At 53.9% G+C, this 23,894-nt stretch overlaps 6 protein-coding genes across 6 annotated transcripts; 4 read left to right on the forward strand and 2 right to left on the reverse strand.

Moving 5' to 3' along the window:
* Window positions 1-221: 221 nt before the first annotated feature.
* CTAM01_06201 (uncharacterized protein) lies at window positions 222-695 on the forward strand (the record flags this gene model as incomplete). The annotated part of the gene is made up of 1 exon (XM_060522230.1): window positions 222-695. A coding segment is annotated over one exon (474 nt), but the record flags the coding sequence as incomplete, so codon positions are not given.
* Window positions 696-4,400: 3,705 nt separating this feature from the next.
* CTAM01_06202 (sulfate adenylyltransferase) lies at window positions 4,401-6,528 on the forward strand (the record flags this gene model as incomplete). The annotated part of the gene is made up of 5 exons (XM_060522231.1): window positions 4,401-4,569; window positions 4,783-4,810; window positions 4,877-5,059; window positions 5,112-5,260; window positions 5,333-6,528. 5 exons carry the CDS (start codon window positions 4,401-4,403, stop codon window positions 6,526-6,528), a joined length of 1,725 nt encoding a protein of 574 aa, XP_060382959.1.
* Window positions 6,529-9,554: 3,026 nt separating this feature from the next.
* On the forward strand, window positions 9,555-12,329 carry CTAM01_06203 (uncharacterized protein; the record flags this gene model as incomplete). Its single annotated transcript, XM_060522232.1, has 1 exon — window positions 9,555-12,329. One exon carries the CDS (start codon window positions 9,555-9,557, stop codon window positions 12,327-12,329), a length of 2,775 nt encoding a protein of 924 aa, XP_060382960.1.
* A 1,151-nt stretch (window positions 12,330-13,480) lies between these two features.
* Window positions 13,481-15,220, reverse strand: CTAM01_06204 (uncharacterized protein; the record flags this gene model as incomplete). The annotated part of the gene is made up of 1 exon (XM_060522233.1): window positions 13,481-15,220. One exon carries the CDS (start codon window positions 15,218-15,220, stop codon window positions 13,481-13,483), a length of 1,740 nt encoding a protein of 579 aa, XP_060382961.1.
* A 2,114-nt stretch (window positions 15,221-17,334) lies between these two features.
* On the forward strand, window positions 17,335-18,364 carry CTAM01_06205 (uncharacterized protein; the record flags this gene model as incomplete). Its single annotated transcript, XM_060522234.1, has 4 exons — window positions 17,335-17,501; window positions 17,584-17,661; window positions 17,739-18,126; window positions 18,212-18,364. The coding sequence occupies 4 exons, from the start codon at window positions 17,335-17,337 to the stop codon at window positions 18,362-18,364; spliced, it is 786 nt and encodes a 261-aa protein (XP_060382962.1).
* A 931-nt stretch (window positions 18,365-19,295) lies between these two features.
* On the reverse strand, window positions 19,296-23,785 carry CTAM01_06206 (importin-beta domain-containing protein; the record flags this gene model as incomplete). The annotated part of the gene is made up of 7 exons (XM_060522235.1): window positions 19,296-19,468; window positions 19,521-21,691; window positions 21,749-21,933; window positions 21,998-22,464; window positions 22,569-22,647; window positions 22,997-23,395; window positions 23,729-23,785. Coding segments are annotated over 7 exons (3,531 nt in total), but the record flags the coding sequence as incomplete, so codon positions are not given.
* Between the last annotated feature and the right edge of the window lie 109 nt (window positions 23,786-23,894).

The raw sequence follows: 23,894 nt of genomic DNA on the forward strand, positions 1-23,894 counted from the left end.
GTTGCGTGGGGCAACTTTCTCTCTTTAGATTGTCAAAATACCGATTTCTCACCCCTACTCAGAAGCTCTGTCCGACCGCAAGCCAATTCTAATAAACTGCATCCATGGTCGACTTGGACTCGTTACAATCATTTCGTCACTCACATATTTGTGCTCGTACGGAGTACACAAAGAGTTCGTCTTGGTCTGAAACCAGCCACCCAAATCGTCAATGGTGAGCTAGGTATTCAACCACCGCTGATCCGGGACGCTACCGACATAAACGCAGCTTGCGGCTTCCCAAAGCCTCGGCGTCCAAGACAATTCAAACCCGTCTTTGCCGCCTTAGTCCGGAGTGCGGCGTGCCAGGCATATCACGGATCCACGTGCGCATCAGGCCATCTTTGGCATTTTTCAAAGATTACCGCTCCGTTGCCAACGAATATCCGTTCCAAGTACTCTTCAAGAGCAAGACATCAAGAACTATTAGGCGGGAGCAGCGTCTCCCGAATCCTCAACCGTTGCGTTCGCCATTCGAGAAACAAGACCCCATCGTACTCCACCACGGCGGGAAACCCATTCCACTCGACGTCCATCCCCAGCCACGCGAGAAGCTTGCCAACGATGCCCAGCACCAAATCCGCCAATCCCAGCCTTTTCTCTCCCAAATGAGCCGGGATATCCCATCCCCCTGCTGCCAAACGTTTTTAAGCTAACACTCACCGCAGATCTGCGTGTCCATCTCCCGACCACTGGTCTGCAACTCGACTCCATCTCCCTCGTGCTGCATCACCATTGGTCGGAAGTACTTCTGCCACGAGGTCTGGCTACATTCTGAAGCGTCTCAGAGGTGTAAACCTCCGGGGCGGCTTGCCCTAGAGCCGCCTCGAGTCCAGACGGCACGCTGCGTCGATACAGCTCCATGGAATGGACAGGTTCAGCCGATCTACCCTTTCTGCCACGAAATCCTTCGATGGAAAAGAAGTTGGCATCGAGATTCACAGTCAAGGAATGCTGGTACCGGCTGACTTCTCGGTCGGCAAACCCCCTGCTTAGCAACACCCCATTTGCCCCGGTGGCTTTGAGACACAGGAATGTCGAATTCGCGAAGAGACGGCGCGGAACTATGACTTCATCACTTTGCAACAACCCAGACACCATACAAAGAAAATGGCCATTCGCTCAGCCGGCTCTCGAATCTGGTTGAAGGGTATCTGGACGAGCATCGAGTCTCAAATACGGTCGAGTCATCCAACGTTCATTCTTCCATGCTAGGCTGCTCTGTCTCTTTTCGAATCACAGGAAGAGGCCGAAGCTTGGGTTTTCGTCGTTCCTGCAATTGCTGGCTCGAGCCCAGATGACCGCTAGGCGACTTGAGAATTCTGGCGAGCAGAACATTTCGTTCAGGAGCTGCACTGCCGCATTGCACCCATTACCAGCACGGCTAGAGCCCGTTGCGTCCAGCAGCCTTATCAATATCGTTCAAGGGGCATCAGTCAGGGCCGCAAACTTGGCCAATTGCCTATATGCTCTGCTTCAATTTGCTCCAATGACAGGAATCCTCTCATAAATGACGGTGAGTATTCCTCACCACAGTTGACTGACTGCAAAACCGGTCTCCGCTAGCTTTTACTCGTGGAGCCACGGAGTCGACGAATTGAATATTGATATCGGACTGCATCGCCAGGCGGTATGCGTTCCAAACCCACCAGAAGCATGCAAGCCTAGATACCATTGACCTCGTTGAAACTACAATAGCCGACTGTTTTGAGAAGGGATTGCGCTGCTCCTTTTCGAAAACTTGACAACGCCAATATGTGAGCGCCAGGTACCAGTTCGCTCAGTCTGAACACATACTCAGCCGTCGGCATCAATACCATTGCTACCGCCAGAGAAGTCTCATCAATGCTATGGGAATACGTATGAACGCTCCAGCGAAGCGTGATGAGGTCACGACCAATGATGGTTTGATCTTGATTGACGAAATGAGTAATGGCAAGGCATCAAAGAAAGCGAAGAAGCTCGCTCGTCCCTGGTTCGTCGAAGTTCTCGTATCTGGAGGACGGAGAGATCATTCTCGGCATGTGAAACCTCGAACTAGAGCACTTGGACCTGGAGGCGTGCTAGTGGTGTATCCGAAGGTGCTGGCGATCGCGTCAGCGCAAGAATCCTACGTGGAGGCCTTTGTGTGGTGTGATGAAACTTGTCGAAGGACATCTTCACTTAAGGGTATTCTGTCCCTTTGAAAGGCTTGCAAGTGTACAGTTCAAGCTTGGAAGGTTTTTATGGCTAAACGCAGAAGAATAAAAAACGGCACGAGTATTTATTCGGACAGTTGCATCCAATGACCATAAAATCCAATCAGACAACTTCAACGAAACCAAAACTGGGGGAAGAAACGCGAGGTTTTACTAACAGAAATTCCCCAAAGAGGGACAACCTGAACACTGGATCCTTACGAATCTAGCCTCTATCGTACCTCTGGCGTCATAGGATATCCGAGTTTTCACTTCTCGATGATCTACGCTCAGTATTGTGGAATTGAGTGGGCGAAACTCCATGGCGACAAGATTCCGCGAAGAAGAATATCCACCACAACGAATAGCCAATGAAGTTCCGGAGCCATAGATCTTCAGGAACTTAGTCTCGGGAACTTGGCTGGCGGTGGAGCATGGCGGCCAAGGAGTGGACACGGAATGTCATCAATGTCCACGGCATAGAGAAAGAACTGGAGCAAGGGATCTCGGTGTGTCAAGCGACATCGGGCTAACCCCGCAGCCGGCAGCCGGGGGCCGGCAACCGACAACCGCGCAGCCGATCGACGCGGACGTCGGGGCTACCCCACCACCCTCACCGAGCTGACCGATTGCACTTCGTAGCAAAGAGATCGAAACGGTCCAAGTCGAGACACGATATTCTTGGACGAGATCTACAAGCTTTTAGATAAGCTGCTGTCAAAAGCCTATCCAAAGGATCGGGTCCACGTTGGACTGGCCAGCATACCGTTCTGTAGCACGTTCAATGACTTCTAGTCTGGAACGACATGTGCCAAGAAACACAACGGAAGTTCTGCAAAGAGCGGCATGTCGCCATCGTGACAATCTGAATGGCGCGCAAGAGGCCATCACGGTCTTCTACAATACAGATTTGACATACGTCTCGAGTCTTGGACGTTGATAGGGCGCCAAGAGTAGCCAAGGGCGGAAGACGCTTGGTATTCTCAGCCCTTCTGTTGGCGAGCTCTTCAAGGTGAGGTTACAGGTGTCTAGTCTAAGCCAAGAGGCTGGGCGCCAGCACGCCAGATGAGGCAGGAATTGCAACTTTGACAACGTCTCTGCGGCTTGTCCTGCAGCTTCTGGCACGAAATTGTCTTGCAATGGCGCGTTGTCGGGAGTCGGGACGAGGGTAGAACGTGGCGCAGGGTCCCTGATGATTGATATCGGGGCTTATCAAGCCACATTTCGCGGGGTACTTTGAATTGGCAATCTTCGTTGCGCCATACCACCGACGAGGACCCTTGATGAAGAACTCATTGCGCTGGTATCGCAAGTTTCTACGCTATTCCAAGAAGCCTCTGCTTTCCTCTTCGACGCAATGTAAACATGGGGTGGTCAGGCTGGGTTGAGGTGTTCTGTCAGACCTGGAGTAGGTTATTACCAATACCCGTCCCGACGCCAAAAAGATGCCGGAACACCGAGCCGCGACATTGCAAAACAGCGACCCCACGGCTTCATGGATCTCCCAGGGTCAGTCTCCGGGTCAGACATGCAACAGCATGGAGAAGAGCAGACTTTTTCCGCGGCTACGCACCGCGACCAAGTCTCTTTTCGGACGGCATGGGATGGGATGGGATGGGACCTTACGGTAACTTATCGTGGCGAACATGACTTAGTCGTGGCTGACTGCGGCAGAGAGGGCTACAAAGAGCCAACATTGGTAATTAAGAGTACATGGCATGCCGCCAAGGAGGGTACATGTGCAAGGTAGCGATCACGTCATTTGAACTAAACAGCCTCCAATTTTTACCTTGGACAACGGGGTATCCGTACAGCACCAGCAGCGCACCTCAGCAACACACGCAAGGCCGACTTGACGCCGGGAACGAGCGACAATTCTCTCACTTTGTCTCTGTCCTTCTGTCTGTGTGTCCGAGGAGAATAAAAGACACCTTTGCCCTCGCCCGTCTCCTCGCCAGACTCCCTCTCCCGCTTGTTCTCCTGTCTCTTCTATTTCATCCGTGAATCCCCTCCCATCTACCTTTTTATACCCAATATTCCCTTTACAACGAGAAGCTGCAGGCTCAATTCGTTGTGTGTTCTCTCTCTTCCTCTCTAAGCATCGTCTAGAGTGTGTCTTTTGACGATCCCATAATAACCCGCTCCCTACTACAAAGCTTCGCGCTTTCTTCAAAGACATACACAATGGCCAACTCTCCCCACGGCGGTGTCCTCAAGGACCTTTTCGCGCGCGATGCGCCCCGCCAGTCTGAGCTGTTAGCCGAGGCCGACAAGCTCCCTTCTCTCCTGTTGACCGAGCGTCACCTCTGCGATCTTGAGCTGATCCTCAACGGTGGCTTCTCTCCTCTCGAAGGTACGTGGTGTTTACTGCCCGCGCTGTTGCTGCTACTTTCTGCTGGCTGCTGCTGCGGCGGTTGCCCCCCTTCTGCATCCGTTGCGCGACGAGGTTGGTGGGGTTGCGTTGCGGAAACGACCCCGCCATGATTTTTTTTGGAGGGGCAAAGTTCCCCACGATTACGTTGCTCGCCCAAGAACAGCGGGACTGACTGTGGTGGCATCTCTATAGGTTTCATGACCGAGAAGGACTACAATGGGTACGTTGAACATGCGAACAAGACTTGCTCCCCAGAAGATGCTGGTCGCTAACATGATTGGTGCAGAGTCGTCAAGGACAACCGTCTCGCCGATGGCGCTCTCTTCTCCATGCCCATCACCCTCGATGTCTCCCAGCAGCAGATCGACACCCTCTCCATCAAGCCCGGTGCGCGCATCACCCTCCGCGACCTTAGAGACGACCGTAACCTTGCCATCCTTACCGTTGAGGATGTCTACAAGCCCGACAGGTAGGTCAAACATGTCTTCAGGGAATTGGCATCGGCTGACATGTTTCTGTAGAGTCAAGGAGGCCATTGAGGTCTTTGGCAGCGACGACGACACCCACCCCGGTGTGAAGCACCTCTTCAACAATACCAACGACTTTTACGTTGGCGGTAAGCTCGAGGCTATCCAGCGTCTTGCTCACTACGACTTCCTCGACCTCAGATGTAAGTCCACCATGCCCTTGGCCCATACCAACGCAGCAAACCCACAACATCGAGACTAACGAGTATCAAAAGTCACTCCCGCCGAGTTGAGACAGCACTTTGAGAAGCTCGGCTGGAACAAGGTCGTCGCTTTCCAGACTCGCAACCCCATGCACCGCGCTCACAGAGAGCTCACGGTCCGCGCCGCCCGCTCCCAACAAGCCAATGTCCTTATCCACCCCGTCGTCGGCATGACCAAGCCCGGTGACATTGACCACTTCACCCGTGTCCGCGTCTACAAGGCCCTCCTCCCCAGATACCCCAACGGCATGGCCGCCCTGGCCCTGCTGCCCCTGGCCATGCGCATGGGCGGTCCCCGCGAGGCCATCTGGCACGCCATCATCCGCAAGAACCACGGCGCCACGCACTTCATTGTCGGCCGTGACCACGCCGGCCCCGGCAAGAACAAGAACGGCAAGGACCACTACGGCCCGTACGACGCCCAGGTCGCCGTCCAGAAGTACTCTGACGAGCTGGGCATCACCATGGTCGAGTTCCAGGAGATGATTTACATCCCCGACCGCGACGAGTACCAGCCCGCCAACGAGATCGCTCCTGGCACTCACACCGCCAACATCTCTGGTACCGAGCTCCGCAACCGCCTCAAGACCGGCAAGGAGATTCCCGCGTGGTTTTCCTACCCCGAGGTCGTCAAGGTCCTGCGCGAGCAGAACCCCCTCCCCGCCCAAAAGGGCTTCACCATCTTCCTCACCGGCCTGCTCAACAGCGGAAAGGACCAGATCGCAAAGGCCCTTCAAGTCACGCTTAACCAGGGCGGCGGCCGCTCCGTCTCCCTCCTCCTCGGCGAGACTGTCCGCCACGAGCTCTCCTCCGAGCTCGGCTTCAGCCGCGAGGACCGCGACAAGAACGTTGGCCGCATCGCCTTCGTCGCCTCAGAGCTCACCCGCGCCGGCGCCGCCGTCATTGCTGCGCCCATTGCGCCATTCGACGAGGCCCGCCAGAAGGCGCGCGAGCTGGTCGAGAAGGCCGGCCCCTTCTTCCTCGTGCACGTCGCCACCCCGCTCGAGTACGCCGAGAAGACGGACAAGCGCGGCATCTACCAGAAGGCGCGCAACGGCGACATCAAGGGCTTCACCGGTGTGGACGACCCGTACGAGGCGCCCGCCAAGGCCGACCTCGTCGTCAACCTCGAGCAGCAGACGGTCCGCTCCATTGTTCACCAGATTGTCCTGCTCCTCGAGAGCCAGGGTCTCCTGGACCGTTTGTAAACGCAAAAGTTTTGCAGACTCTCATCAATGGGCGATATAAGTGTGATTTATACGGCATAGAGCGTACATGCGCGTAGACCTCTTCTCAAAGCGCAAAAAATTGGGTGGATATATATACATCGGAGTTGAGACTTCAAAGACAGCCTTGGGATAAAAAAGTTGTTTGATGATGAATTTTTACGAGTTATTTTACACAAGAGAGATGGCTATAAAGCACCATATAGTTGGCTAGGGTTGGAGAGTTGGATAACACATTACTCTTACCCAGGTATGGCTGAATAGTGGAATGGAACGATACTTGAATGATGCTGCTCCATGGGATCGATCTGAAGTGGATGTGACGGTGAAACGAGCGACCATCCAAACGTGGACGGTACCAGATAAAATATGCTTACAAGGACCAACAACTACTCCGTAGACACTTCAAGATCAAGTAGCTACGCCTGCCTACCTCAAACAACCTCGGATAATGGCATACAGGTGATGGTGGGTTGATTGATTGATTGATTCATGGTGGTGTGGTGCGCGAGAGAAAAGCACGAGGATGCATGGCCCGGGCGCTTATTCGCTGGGCGGGGCGGTGATTGGTGCGAGAGACAGGTCGACGGGACTCTGCACACATGCGGTTCGTTTGTTGGTGCCCGATGGGCGGCGGGTTCGCGCGCCGTTCGTTGCAGGAGAGGAGGGGGGGAGGGAAAGGGTGGAAGGGTATCAATACATGGGAGGAGGGGTGGTAAAGTAGTAGTGTAGGTTGGTGGGGCTAGGATGGGGTTTATTTTGGGAAGCATTCTAGTTGCCTTACTCTGCCAGTCTGTCTTTGGGTGCAATATGGATGTTTGATGGTTAGGTTGGTTCATCGAGTTTGCAGGATGGAAAGTGTATCGGCGTAGGTACTTTAGGTACTTTATGTGTTGGTGCTAAAGGTAAGTAAGTGGTATATGTAGGTAGTCCGGCGAGTCTAAGGTAAGATAGTCAGGTACGTGAGACATGGGCATTTCTATTTGAGGCAGCAATGTCTCTCTCACGGAGCACTGTGACGGCGACTTTGTGCGGCATAGGTAGGCATGATCTTGTGCGTTTGCTTTCCGAGATGATGTGAAGCAAGAGACAGTTTTGCAGCTATGACGGAGGAAAAGCGAGGTGCTTCGAGACGAAACTCGGGTCGATAGCGGGCCTATTCAGACCATTCTTGCTCGAGGTTATTCGAGACTAGTTGCGTACCTACCACCGCGACCTTACGTAGAGAAGTGGTTTGATGTTCGATCATTGCTTGAATTGAGACAGTCCAGCCACTTTCTGGTTTATCGTTGAGCCAGGCACTCTAGGCACGCCGCCTGCTTGAGTAGGTGAGTACTTTTCCTTACGTCTGTGTACGATGGCGAATGGCTTCGTCCATTTGCACGTCAGCCACGATGCTAAATCCTCGAGGAACGTGCTGGTCTGCCTATCCAAGGTGCCAAGGTAAGGGTAGGCAGATCATGTCCGATGTTTACTATGCGCGGGAGCTGATGGGCAAAGAGGATGTCACACGGTGCGATAGCGAGCTCTCGTTCGCTTCTGAAACGGTACGTCTTGCCCGCTTCGCACACTGGTTCTGTACCGTGTGAAGGAACGGTTTCTTGACGGAGGGACACTGGCTGATGGAATCTACCAATGACAGTGATGGGTGTAGCCCGAGCTTCTGGCAGTGCCCGTTGTGGATCCCTCAGGGACTTCCCTCCCACAGTCCCATTGCGTCGCCGTCCACGTCCAGTCCAGGCGCAACTCGTTGCAACTCAGCCCGGTGCCACGTCAGGTTCTGGCCACAGGTCTACCTTACCTTACCTTACCTTAAGGAATACGTGGGGTGGGTAGGTATTGCATACAATTCAACGTACGGACGCCTCCTCACCAAATCACTCATTCGACACCTCTCTCAACTGAATCAGTGCCCGAATAATGCGTTGCAGGAGGACATGTGTCACCGCCTACTCCCCTACTCTAAATCACCCTTTGCCTGCCTTCCCTTGACATCCATCTCCCCGTTATTCTTCTCCACCCCCTCCTTCGCTTTTACGCTGAAAGGCACGCAAGAAGCGGTAGCGTATACCCATAGATGCAGTAACGTAGAGACTCAGGTGTGGGCCGCCCAGCCTACCTGTACCTGTACCCAAAGTACCAAGCAACCCGCCGCAGTTCCCTTCAACGCCTTACAGGGGGGGTGCTGCCCCTCTGATCGAATCACATTCGGCTGCGTTGCTCGTCAACTGCTTGCAACCGCCCGTCTTTCCACTCCCGTTACCTTGGACTCATCCCTCCCGCCTGGCCTTGCTTGGCCTGCACTCATGACTTTGGAGGTGAAGTGTGCACCTCACTCATTCACTCCCTCGGTTGGGAGCGTCCATCCATCTCCCGTCTCGTTACTTCTCTCGTCCTTCTTGCATCATTTTCCATTTCCTGCCTTCCACGACCCGACGACAACGACGACATCTCGAAAAAGTTAAAGCGCATCATTCCTGACGCTCCAAACATTAGACGCAGCAAACGAAGAGCCAAACGGATCCTCCCCCCGCCACCTACCGTTCGGTCCAGGTCAGGGGTGCGCATTTTTCCAGAAATTCCCCAGTTTTGTAACAACTCCCGCCCTCTTTGCTCAAGACGACGAGGGTCGGTGAGCAAAACCCCAGACCAGGTCCTGCCTGCTTCGGTTCCCTTTTCCTTCTTCCCGCCAGCTTTCTCGACATCTTGGAACTCAAACACACTGAACCATCCCACCCTGGACCTCGAACCACGGTCCGCTTTGCCTTTTGGGCTCCCAGAAACCTTCCTACCCACCACCGCCCTCTTTGGCAAGCTTCGCTGTCGGTCAACTTTCTTGCCTCTTACTCGTTGCGCCGACGGCTTTTCGACTCGACCCCGTCACCGTCACCGTCACCGTCACCGTCACAGTCAACCTTTCTCTACTGCTACTACGACTCGAAGAAACCTCCGCAGCAAAGCACAAGCAATTCGGCTAGCTCTCTCGGGCTACGCACCCATGCTCCGCCATGTCCTCCCAGGATCGTGACGTCGAGGTCGATGTCGACGCTGATGGCCGAGTAATCTCCCTCCCCGACTTTGGGGATATGCGCCCGCGCAAGGAGGCCGAGAAAAGTGAAAAGGCCGAAAAGAAGGCTTCTCGAAGCAAATCAGAGCGCAGCAGCAGGTCCGACAGAGAAAAGGGAGACAGGGAACACCGATCCCACCGCGTGAGCTCCCGCTCCTCCAAATCGAAAATCGCCGACGGCAGCGGCCTCGGCAGTGACGTCCATTCCCACTCCCACCGCCGCCACCGCACCCGCGAAGAACGAGACCGCGACCGAGAGAGAGACCGCGGACACGACCGCTCCTCTTCCATGACCGACCTCGTTCCCGAAATGTCTCGGACCTCGCTGACTGGTCCGGCGTCGACTGACCGCATCTCGCTTCCCTACCCGACCTTCAGCAAGGCCCACAGCAAGGAGGCCGTCCGTAATAGTCGCGAGGACGTCTCAGGATCAGGTGTCGGTGCTACGAGAAGGGCCGATCCATTCACCCCCGAAGCCACCGATCTGGGCGACAGCGAACTCAAGCGATCCCAGAGCGTCGATCATTCCGACAAGCAGCGCAAAAGTTCGTCCAAGAAGGAGTCGAGGCCGCCTAGTCCGCCCGAGACCGACTTGTCGGGCAAGAGACGATCTGCCACCCCCGAGGAATCGTCAAAGAAGGTGCGCGAGGAGCGTTCGAGCTCGAGACTTAGCGGCGAGACTGCCAAGAGAGACCGGGAAGACAGGCCAAGCTCGCGTCTCAGTGGTCTTTCGAGATCCGGCTCCAGAGCCGACGATAAGTCCCGGGTGAGCTTCAAGTCAAAGACTAGCAGCCAGGCAACGTACGTCAAGTCGCCGGCGTTCCCACCTGGCGTCCAGGAAAGCTTGAATATCAAGCCGAGCACTTCTAGATCTTCCTCAAAGCGAAGCTCCTCGAGCAAGAAAGGCCGGCGTGCAGAGTATCACGATGGCGACTCGTCTCCCGAAAGCCTGCAGGATTCATCTCCTAGAACCCCTACGCAAGCACCACCATTCCCACCGCCCTTCGCCATGAACGACAAGCCTCCGGGCCCCCCTCCACAGGTTTACCCCGAAAACGACATCACACCATCGGCCACTCCAATGACTGATATGCCTCCTCCAACGGGACCTCCTCCTCCCCCGCCACCACCTCCAGCCCTGGATGTACAGGAAGCACCGCGGGTGGACTACCTTTTACAGAACGGCGGTCTGATCCAGCCTATCCCGAAAACATTCCTCTCTGTTCTACCTCGCCAGAATGGCGCCCGGCCATCTAACCCACCCCTAGTTGGCCCGCAGACTTTGTTCGCACCCTTTTTCAACCTCTTGGATCAGTACAACTCGGTTCTCAACCGCAACGGCTCCGTAGCAGTTGCGACTGGCCACCGATCTGTGGCTCGTCGCCTTCTAGACCGCCTCGAAAACGTCTTTTCCAGAGAGCTTCCTGAGCATGGATGCACTTGTGTCGTGTGTGAAAGAGGCCCCGATATTCAACATCGTGGCCTCGGCTGGGGAGAGGTCCTCGAATGGGTTAGCGGTCGCATCGATCTTCCGCAATGGCCACCGTTTGACCTGGCCAGCTTGGGATCCAATGCTGCCGAAGTGTCAGCTGAGCTGCCACCGCGACCCGACTCGCCGGTCAAGATAGACCCTGATATTGCCGAGGAGTTCCGCGAGCACTACCTCAGACAGTCTAAGAAAGTCAGGGGAGCCGTGGATAAGTGGCTCAACACCTGCGGAGAGACCACTGCGCCGCCGCCACAAGATGTAGACGATGAGACACTCACGTTTGCCATTCTCACCAATATGGACCCGGAAGATCAGCCGTATTTTAATGCGATTTTGGCTGGCTCTAATCACCCGAAGCCGGCAACAAGGGCTCCTACACCCTTGCACCGCGCCCGCCCGGATCTCCTTGTCAGAGCCGGCTTGGCTCTACAGCGTCTTTACCGACTACAACAAGTACCCCGAGACGCAGAGGTTGCCATGTACCTCGTCAAGAACCCCCACACCCACGATCTACTTGTCACCATGTCCGATATCAACACGCAAGAATGGGAGATCTTGACTTCTGGACGATTTGACGGATTCCTCTGGTCCGGAGCTGATGGCGACGATACTCCCACAGCTGAGTCCCGTGGCGCCACCCCTGCGAGCGGTTACTACCCCTCTCGGCCAGGGACCATGAGCCCTAGCGTGCGAGGAACGCCGGGCTTCTCAGCATCTCGCAACACTACACCATTCTCCGCCTACTCTCGCGGCGCTACTCCTGCGTCCTTTGTGAGCAATGCATCATCCGCGGCGGCCAACAAGCAGGCAGTATCACGAGACGAAGAGATGGAAATGGCCGTCTTGGCAGAGGTAGAGCGAGAAATCTACCAGGGCATGGAGGCGTTGGAGGATGCGTTTGAAGCCCTTCACCTAAGGGCTGAAGTCGTCCGCACGGGGTTGCGCAACCGTGGAGCAGGATTGATGCACAGCCTTCAAAGCCGCCGGCGGATCGATGTCCTGCCCAATCCGAGCTCCGGCAACTCACAGTCATCAGGTTACGAACGGCCCAGCTGGGCGCAAGGCGACTACGACGCCAATAGTGACAGCGAATGGGGAGGCGACGACTTTGAGCTGGCCCCCGACGATTCGGCGAGTAACATTAGCAGTTCACGCCATCGACGACCAAAGAGACGTACAGAGCGACGGACACCGGCGCCGATTGAGGAAGATGACGAGGAAAACTGAACTCTACGATAAAAAGGAAAAATAATGAAATGCGTTTTTTTTTGATGATCGATTTTTGTTTTCCATGATGGTTTGCTATTAGTGAGCCAGAAAGCTGTTCACGAAAAAGGGATCGGAGAGAGATGAAACGAAACGATGTCAGAGTCACGAAAGTTTTATTGTTGTTTTGAAAATACCAAGGTGGAATTATGCGATGAAAGCTGCAATGTTGGACCTGCCATTCAAGTTGGGACGGACGTTGATGCGATGACCAATGGGTTCGTGAGGGCTTTTGGGGATTAAGGGGACCGCCAGCCAACTTGAGGTTGTCGGAAGGCGGTGGAAGGAAATATGGATGGGAGAACGTTGGCACATCTTCTTTTCTTTCCCCCGACGAATTGGAACCAGACGCAGAATCATCATCGCATGCGTCAGATGGGTTCATTCGAAGGCGTGTCCGTCTCGTTGGGTTGATCGTTCGTGGCAGCGAGCGTTGCTTGCTCACTGCGGGAGCGCGGAGAGTCACGCGCGCGCGCGCGAAATTGTCCATGGCCTTTTTTTTTTTGATATTTCCTCGGGCTTGCATTGTTCATGGAGTCCTGGGTTTTATTGTGTTTTTCATCGCCGTCGTCATGAGGCGAGAGAGGGGTCTGTTTGGTTCTTCTTACCTTTTGCCCTCAACTCAGCTCAAATTCAAATCGGTTCCGAGGCTCATTGGTTTTGTCGTGTTGATATTGTCGAGTCCTGCTTGTGTCCTTGTCATATCGGCATCTCTTGAGACCAGATACTTCTGTAATTGATCCTCGGACCTCGTTTTCGTTGGTTTCGGATACGTCGCTGATGTCAGTCACTTCAGTGGTTGGCTGTCACAGCGAAACAGACAAGTGAAGAACCAGGCCATGTGAACCATCGCTGTATTTGAGCTACCGAGAAAGCAGAGGTGCGTACCAGCCTATCTAGTTCTATGGACCTACCTCTACCATGGAAGCCAAATGCTCTGTCTCCAGTCAGATCATGTTGATGACCCAAAGAGATGATGCATATAGTTCGCCTCTTCATGTTCATGTGAGTCGGCACCCTCCAAAGTCGTCATATGCTGCAAAAACCATCTCCCAGGAAAAAACGTCCTCCCTTCAAACCAAAATACGCCTACCAGCATGCCCAGGACGGTATCAATTCATGTCCATCCTATCACCCTGGGGTGCCCGCAAGACCTGGCCAAGATTCCGGGTACCTCGCTTCACGGCCTCGGCGTTCCTGCCCGCAGCCTCAAACTCCTCCAATTCCCTTTTGGCTCTCTTGGCGTTTGCCTCGAGTGTTTTCTTATCCCTCTTTGTCGACTTGTGCATGGCATTGACGGCCTGGGCGAGGGGGAATAGCACGTCCTGGAGACATGCCCGTAGGGCCTGGTTGTCATTGCGGAGCTGTGCCAGTGCGAGATCTTGTTTCTTGAGGAAAGTTGTGTGTGCCTCCAGTTCCATGGCAAAGTTGTAGGAATTGCTAACCTGCTCTCCAACAGCACGCTCAATGTTATCTAGTCTCTGTGTCTGGGCGAGGAGTTGACCGCCTTGGTCTTCAAGTTGAGTAGAATGTTTGCCCGAGAGAGCGCCTAGCTTCTTGACCTTATGCAGAGCTCGTCTAAGGTCCTTTGTGGAAATTCGCTTCCCGCTATTGGAAGTGGAGGAGGACGACGAGTAAGGGCTCGGGGACCTGTTGGACAAGGAGTTGACGTCTTGATGGACCAAGTTGGCCGACCCCGTCTTCTTCGTCAGCTGTTCGACAGACTTGGCGACGCCACCGATCTTCGATGCCTTCTCGGGTCCGACACTGGGTATGCCTTGGATATGATGACTGACAGACGCTGCAGCCTCTGACTCCTCGTTCTGACTGGTAACGACCCGTGGCGGCTTTGGGGTCTGGAAAGACGCTAGCGGCGGCAGAGCCTTCCTGGGACTGGTGATTACAGCTTCTGCAGCAGACGAAGCCTGTCGGGGAGATTGGCCGGAGGACTGAATATCCTCATCTTCGGGATCGTCTATCAAGGTGATGGCCATGTCAAATGAAGAACCCCTCTGTTGCTGCTTAGTTTGTGCCAGAGCCACCTCATCCGAGTCATTTTCTGACTCGGATTCCGGGTCCTTGGAGGAACCCTTCAGATTGGGCGGCACTCTGGCAGACTTCTTCTCGGAGTGTGGCAACGTCGGATCGCAGCATTTGGTCGCATCCCAGCCAGAAATCTCGAGTTTGGTGACGATGTCCTGCGGCAGACTGGCATTGTTAATGAGTCGGATCGACTCCATCATTGGCGCCGAAGGCGGCCGTTGCCTGTACTGGGTTTCCTTCCAGTCCTTCATGAAATCGCCGTATACTTTCTGCTCGCTGAGTGCTTTTGGCTTCTTATTTTCCGAGTCCCAGAGTACCTTGGAGATGTGGGTGTTGACGGCCTCGTTACAGGCCGGATACCTGCTGTAAGCGGGATTCTTGTGTCGTTTAGCCCACTTCCTCCAGCCAACGATCGATTGACCAGTGTACGGCTTGTCCTTCATGATGTCGGGCTTCAAGGAAGTCACCAATTCCTTCTGAGCAAGCTTCTCTGCTATAAAGCGCTGCATTGAAGCTGTAGTCACCTGCGGCAGGTTGTTGTCTTTGACACTCTTGAGTAAAGGTTGGTTTGGTTTGACTGTCAATTGGCCAACAGACGTAAGTCGAGAGGGGCCAGTCATCTGCGGTGTTCCTCTTTCAGCGGGTTCCAATGGAGAAATCGCCTGCATTCGACGAGTTTCGACGAAGGAGGGTGAAGGCGGGGAAGGCGAATGTCGTACACCCAGAGGAGGTACTGCAATTGTTATCTCTGGCGTCCTAGGCGTCACAGGCTTGACTTGGCTCTGCTGTGAGGTTATACCTGCGGACATTGATGTAATCGTATTGAGGTGCGGAAGATGGTTAGGGGAAGGGCCATTTGCAGAACCCAAAGTCTGGGAAGGGGCAGGAGGAATTCGACTAGGGACTGTGGAAGAAGGAGCGGTTCCTGGCCGATCCTGCCTTCTGAAGCCTTGTGGGTAAGACCAATTTCGAAACATAGCAATTGGGAGCTTCCTCTTGCGGAGCGGGAAGGAGTTGGGTAGGCTTCTGGAGAAGCTTTAACCTGCTGGGAATTTGCAGTAACTCGAGTCTTGGTGTCAGAGAAGCCGAGTATGGCCGAGGGAAGTTGTGAATCGCGAGTAACCAGGGCGTAATTTTTGTACTTCCACAGAAATTATGCTTCTGGTGTAGAGGGCAAATATTCGAGCTTCAAGAAAGGGTATAAATGCGAACGGCCAGATACTAACCCTCGACCTAATGAATGATCTGGTGTGGATGGGTCAGAGTTGGCGAGCTCGCAAGAACGACGTTGTATCTACATGGCGTTTCCGCCCGAGCCTTCAGATGTATTCGGAATGAGCTATTGTCAACTACCTGCCTAATTCGCAGTTGACATATTTCCTCTCCTCATCATCAACTTCCTTTAGTTTGTCGCATTGCGAGAGGTAACGGGTAGAATGAGAGTAGCCAGTGGCGTTGAGAAGAGGTGCGATGGAGAACTTAACCACGAAGCAATACTACTGCCAGATCAACGAGCGAGGAGAGAGTTGAGTGAATACTCGAACAAGGACTGACCTTCATGAGAATTGAGCAATCAGAGGCCTCAATGGTCAAAATTGCGATTTCTGAACAAAGAAAAAATGAAGTATTCACTAACGCAAGCAGGACTCTTTGGCTTCATTTAACATCTGTTCCACCCAACAAACAAGTATGAGAAGAGTGACTATACGCCTTCACCATGGCTAACATTGAACAGAATGCAAGGTTGAACGAAGAATCCACATAGTACAGAAACAAGACTCACCGGTGTCTGCTTCCTAGAGTTCTGCATCCGGAGAAGTGATATCCATCATTCTCCCCGATTCCCCTTGGTCTGACTTACTCCCGCTCACCAACAACCGACGTCCCATGTTGCTCCTGGGCAGTTTCGACCAAAAGCCAATTACTGGAAAAGAAAAAATACCAGATAGTCACACGTGCCGTGATTGCTCAGGTTCTCGAGTGTGGACATGGGCCACATGTTCTTTCACCCGCCTGCCACACCCTCGACCCTCTAATTATAACCATTCCCAACCGCGTTCGTAATTACATGCAACCACGCCCACCAGAGATTTCGTGATCCTATCCGATCTATCAGATTCCAGATTTCCGCTACTGCCGCCCTTCATACTTGAACCAGCCGCCTGGTTACGGCTAGCGTCTTACCGATTAGACCACCAGTTCAAGGAAAGCAGTACTATTCATTGAAAACTGACAGATCCCTGGTATCAACGGAGCTACCCAGAGATTGTCACCGCTAGTCGTAGCGTAGTCGATGGGCTGTGTAGAACACCCCGATCCTCCTCGAGCTTAGAGGCTCAAAGCGTCCTGCATCCTGGTGATATTTCACGGCACTTGTCGCACTCGAAGAAGAAATATACTGACTCCGGAATTTGCCGTCGCCACCCAACTGTGAGTTTGAGCTCAAGTATAGGTGTCGCGATACTTGGCATGAACTTAGGGAAGCCCAAACCCAGTGACCCCTAGAAAGGATCATGATATCATAGTCAGAAAGGTGGCGCACTCTCACAGCGTACTGGTACTTTCAAAGTGTCTCTGCCAGCCATCTATCAATGTAAATCTCGGCACGGCAGAGCTGAGTAGGTATGGCTTGAGTTTTTCGATGAAACCGCGATTTGCATCGTGAGAGAGAAGGGGGAATTTAGAAAGAAAAGCAAGCAAGTAGCCCTTCAACACCAGTGCACGCCAAGCCCTAGCAGTTTGAAATTTCATGATCGAAATCGCGATGCCACTGCTACTAAACCATCAACGATGCCACCACGAAATAAAAGGTCAAGCATGAGGAAGCCCGCCGCTTGTGCAATTCTCGTCGTCAAGGAGAAGGCTATCGATCATACCCTGGTAACCTCAGAAACCTCTTTTTCTTTTTCCTTCAATTTCCATCATGCTTGGAAAAAGAGCGTCGGCCTGGGCGTTCGACACCACGGAAACTCCCGCCCTCTACTTTGGCGTCTGCATAGGTCTGCTGGCACTCACCTCTGCAAAAGCCGTCCAGCAGAGTTTCCTAATCTATTCGAGGACAAACTCGTTGAAGAATATCTACGCTTGGATGTCAGTCATATATAGACCTATGGTCCAAACCAGTACTGCGGTTCAGGAGGGGGTAATTCAGGGACATTGACACAAACTCCAGGGTATGGATTCTCCTCTTCGCCAACGCCACCCAGGCGATTATAGTCTGGTTACTTTTCCGCGGTGACATCTCAATAAAGTAAGCAAAAAGGCCAAACGTCCCCAACTCACTCTTCACCTAAACTGTTTTGCTAAAATGCTGTACTCAACTTTCAGCATCGGCTTCATGATTGCGGACGCCATCAGCTGGGTTCTCCAAACCCAACTCGCCCCCCAGATTCTCGCCAACAGACTCGGTCTCCTCATGCACAACAAGCAACGAGTCAAGTACATGAAGATAGGTCTGGTTGTCTTCATCGGCATCTTCAACCTCGCATACATTGCCCTGTGGGTCGTCTTTACAATAAACCCCTCTCAGCTGGCGGTAGTGATCAACAGATACTTGTCGCGGCTGGACATAGTCATTGATCTGCTAGTCAACGTTGTGCTCGATGCGACTTTTCTCATAATCATCAAGCGTGAGCTCATTGCCGGCGGCCTAGTCAAATATCGGCTTTTGTTCAATTGCGGTGTGGCGGCTGTGTGCCTTTCGATATCCTTGGATGTAAGTTGTTTGCGACACAAACGCGGTCTCCAAGTAAACATACGTAACATGGGGCTGACTTTCTCTCTCTCCTTTTCTCGAAAAGGTTGTCATGATGATCCTCATGTCTGCACCAAATTCCTATCATTACACCTGCACCCATCCGGTTGCCTACTGCGTCAGGCTCATAATCGAGATGCTGATGGCAGATTTGATTGCAGTGATCGCGCGAACCCCGCATGAGATGAGGGATCTTTGAGTAACGTAGTTAGTATGATCTAGCGCTTCGGATTGCCGCCGGAACCGCCACCTACAGATGGGTCATGCTTAGTTCTGAGACAATCAAATACTTTCTTCCCCAATCATTGCACTCACCTCCCTCCCTGCAACAAGTGAAATACTTTGAAAGAATTCGCCGAGGTCGACAGAACAATACTAAAAGGAAGACAAGCTTGGAGACGTAGCGTGTCCGTCTGAACAGCCACATTCCTTTACAATCCCTCCACTCCTAGGACAACGTAACCGAGGACCAAAGTGTATATTGAAATGATTTTTGAATTGTTGGGTTTGGGGGAATTTTTAACTACTTACGACTTGGGGCATCATGAGCTATACATCCACACAACACGCGGGCCTCCCGTACGATGCTATGCCTGCCGCCGGTTTGAAATAAAAAGACGGCCAAGACGAAGACAATCGGAACATCCTCTGTGGCGCCCTTTGAAAATCCGAGCAGAAACAACAAGTCCTATCTTTTCCCCTGCCTGCTGCTCACTCCTCCACAACTGCCGACGACAGGGGAAGCTGCGTTTTCTTGTTTTTGGCGGAGGACCACTCAGTCTTTCCATACACCTCCCTCTCATATCCAGCTGGCCTCCGGCCATCGTTTGCACGCTCTATTGCTCTTGAAGATCTTCTTCCTTTTGGACCTCTTGTAATCTTTTAGGAATGGGGTAATCGTAAATCTTTGCCTCATCAGTCTTTCCTGCAGCCGCCCGTCCACATCGACAGTTGGCAGCTTCGAGCCTTATCCACCGACTTTGCGTTGCGGCAGTGGCTCTTCGGATCATCTCGCGTCTCCCTCATAAGTTCTGAGCTGGGGCGGTCAGAGGTCACTATACTCTTGACACGATCCTCACAGCGGGATGAGGGGCCCGGCTCGGTCATCGATGAAATCTCCGGTAGGGCTCTTAGCTAGCACCACCGTTGACAGGGGCGGCACCTTGTTGCTGAGCAAGAGCCAGTTGGGCAGCCTGGGCATTCTCGGTTGCCTTTTGCATGACGCCCTGCAGGGCGGCTTGGTCCTCGGCGGTGAGATGTGACGCAAGGGACTGGTAGAATTGAGGTTGCTCCTCCTCCATCTCTGCTCGGGGGTTAGCATTTGTTCATACAAGACGGCATAGCCTGGAACTTACTCATCAAAGTCGCACTGAAAAGTTGGTAGGGGTCCACCTTGTCCAGGGGAGACTCGAGCAGAACGCTGTCTTCTCCAAGGTCGTCCTCAGACTCAATGTCATCAACGCCACGGCTGAACTTTTGAGCCTCCTCGTTCAAGAACTCAAGGTACGCGGTGCTCTCATCGCGGCCTTCATTGGTCTCCTCCTCCTCAGGCTCGTCCTCGACGTTCCAGTTAGCCTCGTCCTCAGCCCACTCATCCTCTTCGCCATAGTCATAGGTGCCGGCGTCGAGGTGGTAGTCGTCACGGAGTGCCTCCTCGCGATTCTTCATAGCGGCAGGCAGCGTCTTGAACAGCTCGGTGACGCCCTGCAGCAAGCGAGGCCATCCAACGGCAATGCTCTGAGGGACCTGGTCCGCCTTGAGGCTGAGCAGAGCCGCAATCGCGACGATGCACAGCTTCTTGTCGTGTACCCGGGTGAAGTTGGACATGCTGCCGAACCACAAGCTGAAGAATCGGTTGGTCCAGCCCTTGGTCTCGAGGATGTGGAGAGTGAGGATAGGGTTGTAGTGAATGGAGTTGATGACCAGCTCCATGAGGTGGATCTTGTAAGCCTTGACCTTGACATCCTGAGCAGTGAGGACAGTCATGGCGAACTCGATGAAACGCAAAACGTAGTTGTCGATGTTGCCGCGAAGGTTCAGCATCATAGCCTCAGCCAACTTGCAAGCACAGATTCTGTCGACGCCTCCAACCTTGTTATCGTTGAACATATCGGAAATCATGGAGAAGAGAGCCTCAATGTACTCGGGCTTCTGCACCAGCTGGCCAGCTCCGTACTGGACAAAGTTGTCCAGGGCGGGCAGCATATCCTCCAGGTAAAGCTCGGCGCCAGCCTTGAAAGTGGCGTGGATGAGCTCGAAGGCCTGCCACATGGTGGGGGAGATGCCCTTGGCAGCAAATGTGCAGCTGTCAATGATCTCAAAGACTTCGTTGTACAGGTCGTACAGCTTGTTCTCAAGAGTAACTTGGATGACAGGCATGAGGACGGCCTCGATGTGGAGCAGAACATCGGGAGTGCTCTCGAGGGTGAGAATGAGAGTGCCGATGGTCTGAAGAACGCCGAGGGCAGTGATGCTCTTCTCGTCAAGGTAGTCGCCAAACTCATCCTCACCATTGTCCTTGTTCTTGTCCAGAACCTCACGGACGATGCGGAGGTAGGTATCTCTCAGCTGCTCGCTCAGGGCAACGGCAAATGGTGTCAGCTCAGTGGCAAAGACCTCAACGAAATCCTCCATGACGTTGGCAAGGGCATCGATATCGGCCTCGTTGGCGAGCTTGAGCAGCTGCTGCATGATGGTAGGGATGCTCTGCTGCATGCTGGTACGAATGATGTCGTGTCTGATGAGAGGCTGCAGGGCAAGCGCGGCAGTGACACGCACGGGCAGCGCGACGTCTGCCATACAGTCGAGGATGTGGCGGTATATAGTAAGGAGGTTGTTCTGGTCCTGGAAGTTGAGCTGCTCGAACTTCTCGATCGTGTCGCAAGCCCGCGCGCGCAGGTATCCCTGCTGGCTCGTGAATTCGGGGAAAACGTAGCGGACGAGGAAGTACTCGACTTGGTCGGCGATGGGGCTCTTCTTGCCCAGGATGACCGGCGCCAACGTGCCAATCATTCTCAGGGCACCCTCCTTGGCGATGTGGTTCTTCTTGTCCTCCGGCGCCTGCTCGTACTCGTTGACCACGGCGTTGACAAACTTGAGGATCTCAAAGGTCTGCTTTCTTCGGTTCTTCGTCAGGCCGACGAGGAAGTTTGTAGCCGCAACATCGGGGGCCGAGGCCTCTTCGTAGAAATTGAGCTTTCTGTGAAGATATTCATCGGGCTCGTCCTCGAACTTCTCGATATCCTCCTCGGACAGGCAAAGGACGGGGAACACGAAGTGCATCACCAGGTTCTGCAGGTGAGGCTTCAGGTGGTTCCACATCTCCTTGGGGCGTACCGACTCGTCGAGGAAAACCAAAGTGTATGACAGGCAAGGTCTGCTGAGCCAGGCCGTCTTTGCAACCCATTTCTCGATCTCGGCCAAGTAGTGCTTAAGAATCTCGGGCGCAATTGTGGCGGAGAACTCCTTGGCAAAACGAACAGCGTCCTCGTCCTTCGTGTTGGTGACGGATTGGGGGTTGCCGTGTCTATTGCAGCGTTAGCCAGCCCTCGAAATGCTAAAAGGACCGTAGGCCGATGTTTACCTGATGAACAGTCTGTTCAAGTTGAAGTACGCCCACTTCTTAGCCTTCCACCAGTGGTGTTTTTCACGCTCGTATGAATCGTCGGCCATGGCGCTGGCAGGAATAGCCTTTGAAACGGTCTGGAGGAAAACGGTGCACCAGCCAAAGTTGGTTTGCTGGGCGCGAAGGAAAGCAGAGAGTTCGAGCTAGGACGGTGTCAGCCAAAACGTTACAAAGCCAGGCACAACAAGAGGAGGATTTTGTAAATACCCAGGTTGCGTGCTTGTAAGCCTTGAGGGCCAAGTGAAGCATCTCGCCAGCTTCATCGCTCTCTTGCGCGATGAGCTCGTTGCAGATGGCCAAGAGTCTGGGGAAGCTGGCCTCGATAATCTTGTCGAAATGGACTCTGTTATCGCCGTCCGAAGACTTGAATCGGTAGGCGCGGCAGATGGCGAGAAGACATTGAAGACCAGCCAAAACGGAGGCGGCATCGTTCGTGTTCAGGAGCTGCATAGTGTAGTCCATGAAGTTGGGCCACTTCTCGGGGAAATCGAAATGCAGAATACGCTGGAGGACGGGGATCAACTGTTGCCGGACCAGCCCCTGAGAGGCGGCCATGATGGGCAACAGACGGTCGCGGAAGCGCGCCTTCTCATCTTCGGCGATTTGTGTGTCATTCGGGTTGTGGTCCGACTTTTCCCATCCGCGATTTACGCGGTTCTTGATATAGATAACGGCTAAGAGGAGGAACCGTTTAGTATGTGTGCTTGGCTAGGTGAAGCCATACGAGAGCAAAGCAGAGTAGGGGGGCAACGAGGTTCGAGAGGAGCCGTCCACGTACTTGATAGTCGCACACTGTTGTCTTGCTCGTTCTGAAGGACCTCGAGGAGAACGTCCATAAACCCCGGGTGCTCTTCGATCTAAGTGGCAGGAGAAAATATGTCAGCCGGCAAATCCAACATCAAGGGTGACTCCGCGACTATGCCCCGTGGGACCGGACCCGATGCCGGGCAGCTGGAGCGGGCAGCAGGCCCGTGACGGTGCGAAGACGTGTTGGCGGTAGGTATGCATCTCGTCCATGTTGTATACGTCTGTATATGTGCGTGCGGTGCGATGTAGTGCGGATCGTCCCTGGCGCAGTCATGGAGGGGCCATTCGTGGGGGAGGGGGCGGGATCTCTCAGGACACGAGAAGGGGCCAGCAGGAAGCGAGAGCGGGAAAGGAGGACGGGTGGGAAAGGCAAAAAGAGAGAAGTTCTCGTGTTCATACCTGCTTCAGCTGAATCTCAGCCCGCCGTCTCGTGTCGGCATCGGGGTCCAAACTGGCCGCGAGCAGGCCTCGAATCGCCGTGGTGTCCATCTTGGGTGAATTGACGGGGTGATGTCGAGGCGAAGGCGGGATAGGAATTGAGAGGAAGGAAAGCGGTGCGGGTGGTGAAGACAAAATTTTGGGCGGGTCGACTGTGTTGCCTCGAAATGGCGGGGCATGCCACGGCGACGGCGGTACGGCGTGTGTGGGCGTAAGGTACTGGGAGTGGATGTGTGCGTGCGTATGTGCGGGTGTGGGCGTCGCTGTGTCAAGGTATGTACCAGGCTGCGTAGGTACTGAGGTGCGTATTTCGGACTGCGTGTGCGCTCGCTGGGCTGGGCTGGGCTGGGCTTGCTGTTGCTGCGTGCGATAAAGGCCAAGTCAGGTCAAGGAGAAACCACGGGGAAGTCAAAAACGCAAGGGTCGACGGTCTGAGGTGAGTGCTGAATGACTGAAAGGACGGTAAGGAAAGTTGGCTGAGATGTGTGTGGTAGGGAGGGGGGGGGGGGGTTAAGTGAAGGGTCTAGTAGGAAAAGGGAAAAGGAAGGGGACAGGAACCAAAGTCAAGAGGTACACCGGGTAGGCTAGGCTGGGTACCTCGTGTCGCAACGGGATTCCGGGGCATGGCGAGGTACTGCTGGGTGCTTCCAAGCAGGTTCCATCAGGTACTGTTAAGGCATTGACTGTGCTTACCTGTTCAGGCCTGACGTGTAGCGGGTTGTTTTTGGTGCACAAGGCGTCGGATGGCTCCTAAGTTCTGGGCAGCGGCGGGCTACCTTAATGAACTAACGTAAGACGGGCAGGGGAAGAGGACTCGGGTGAGTTTGCAGCTGGTTGTCTGTCTCTGACTTTTTTGACT

Source organism: Colletotrichum tamarilloi (genome assembly GCF_030869305.1).
Source record: "Colletotrichum tamarilloi strain Tom-12 chromosome Unknown Scaffold_17.1, whole genome shotgun sequence".
NCBI lineage: Eukaryota > Fungi > Ascomycota > Sordariomycetes > Glomerellales > Glomerellaceae > Colletotrichum > Colletotrichum tamarilloi.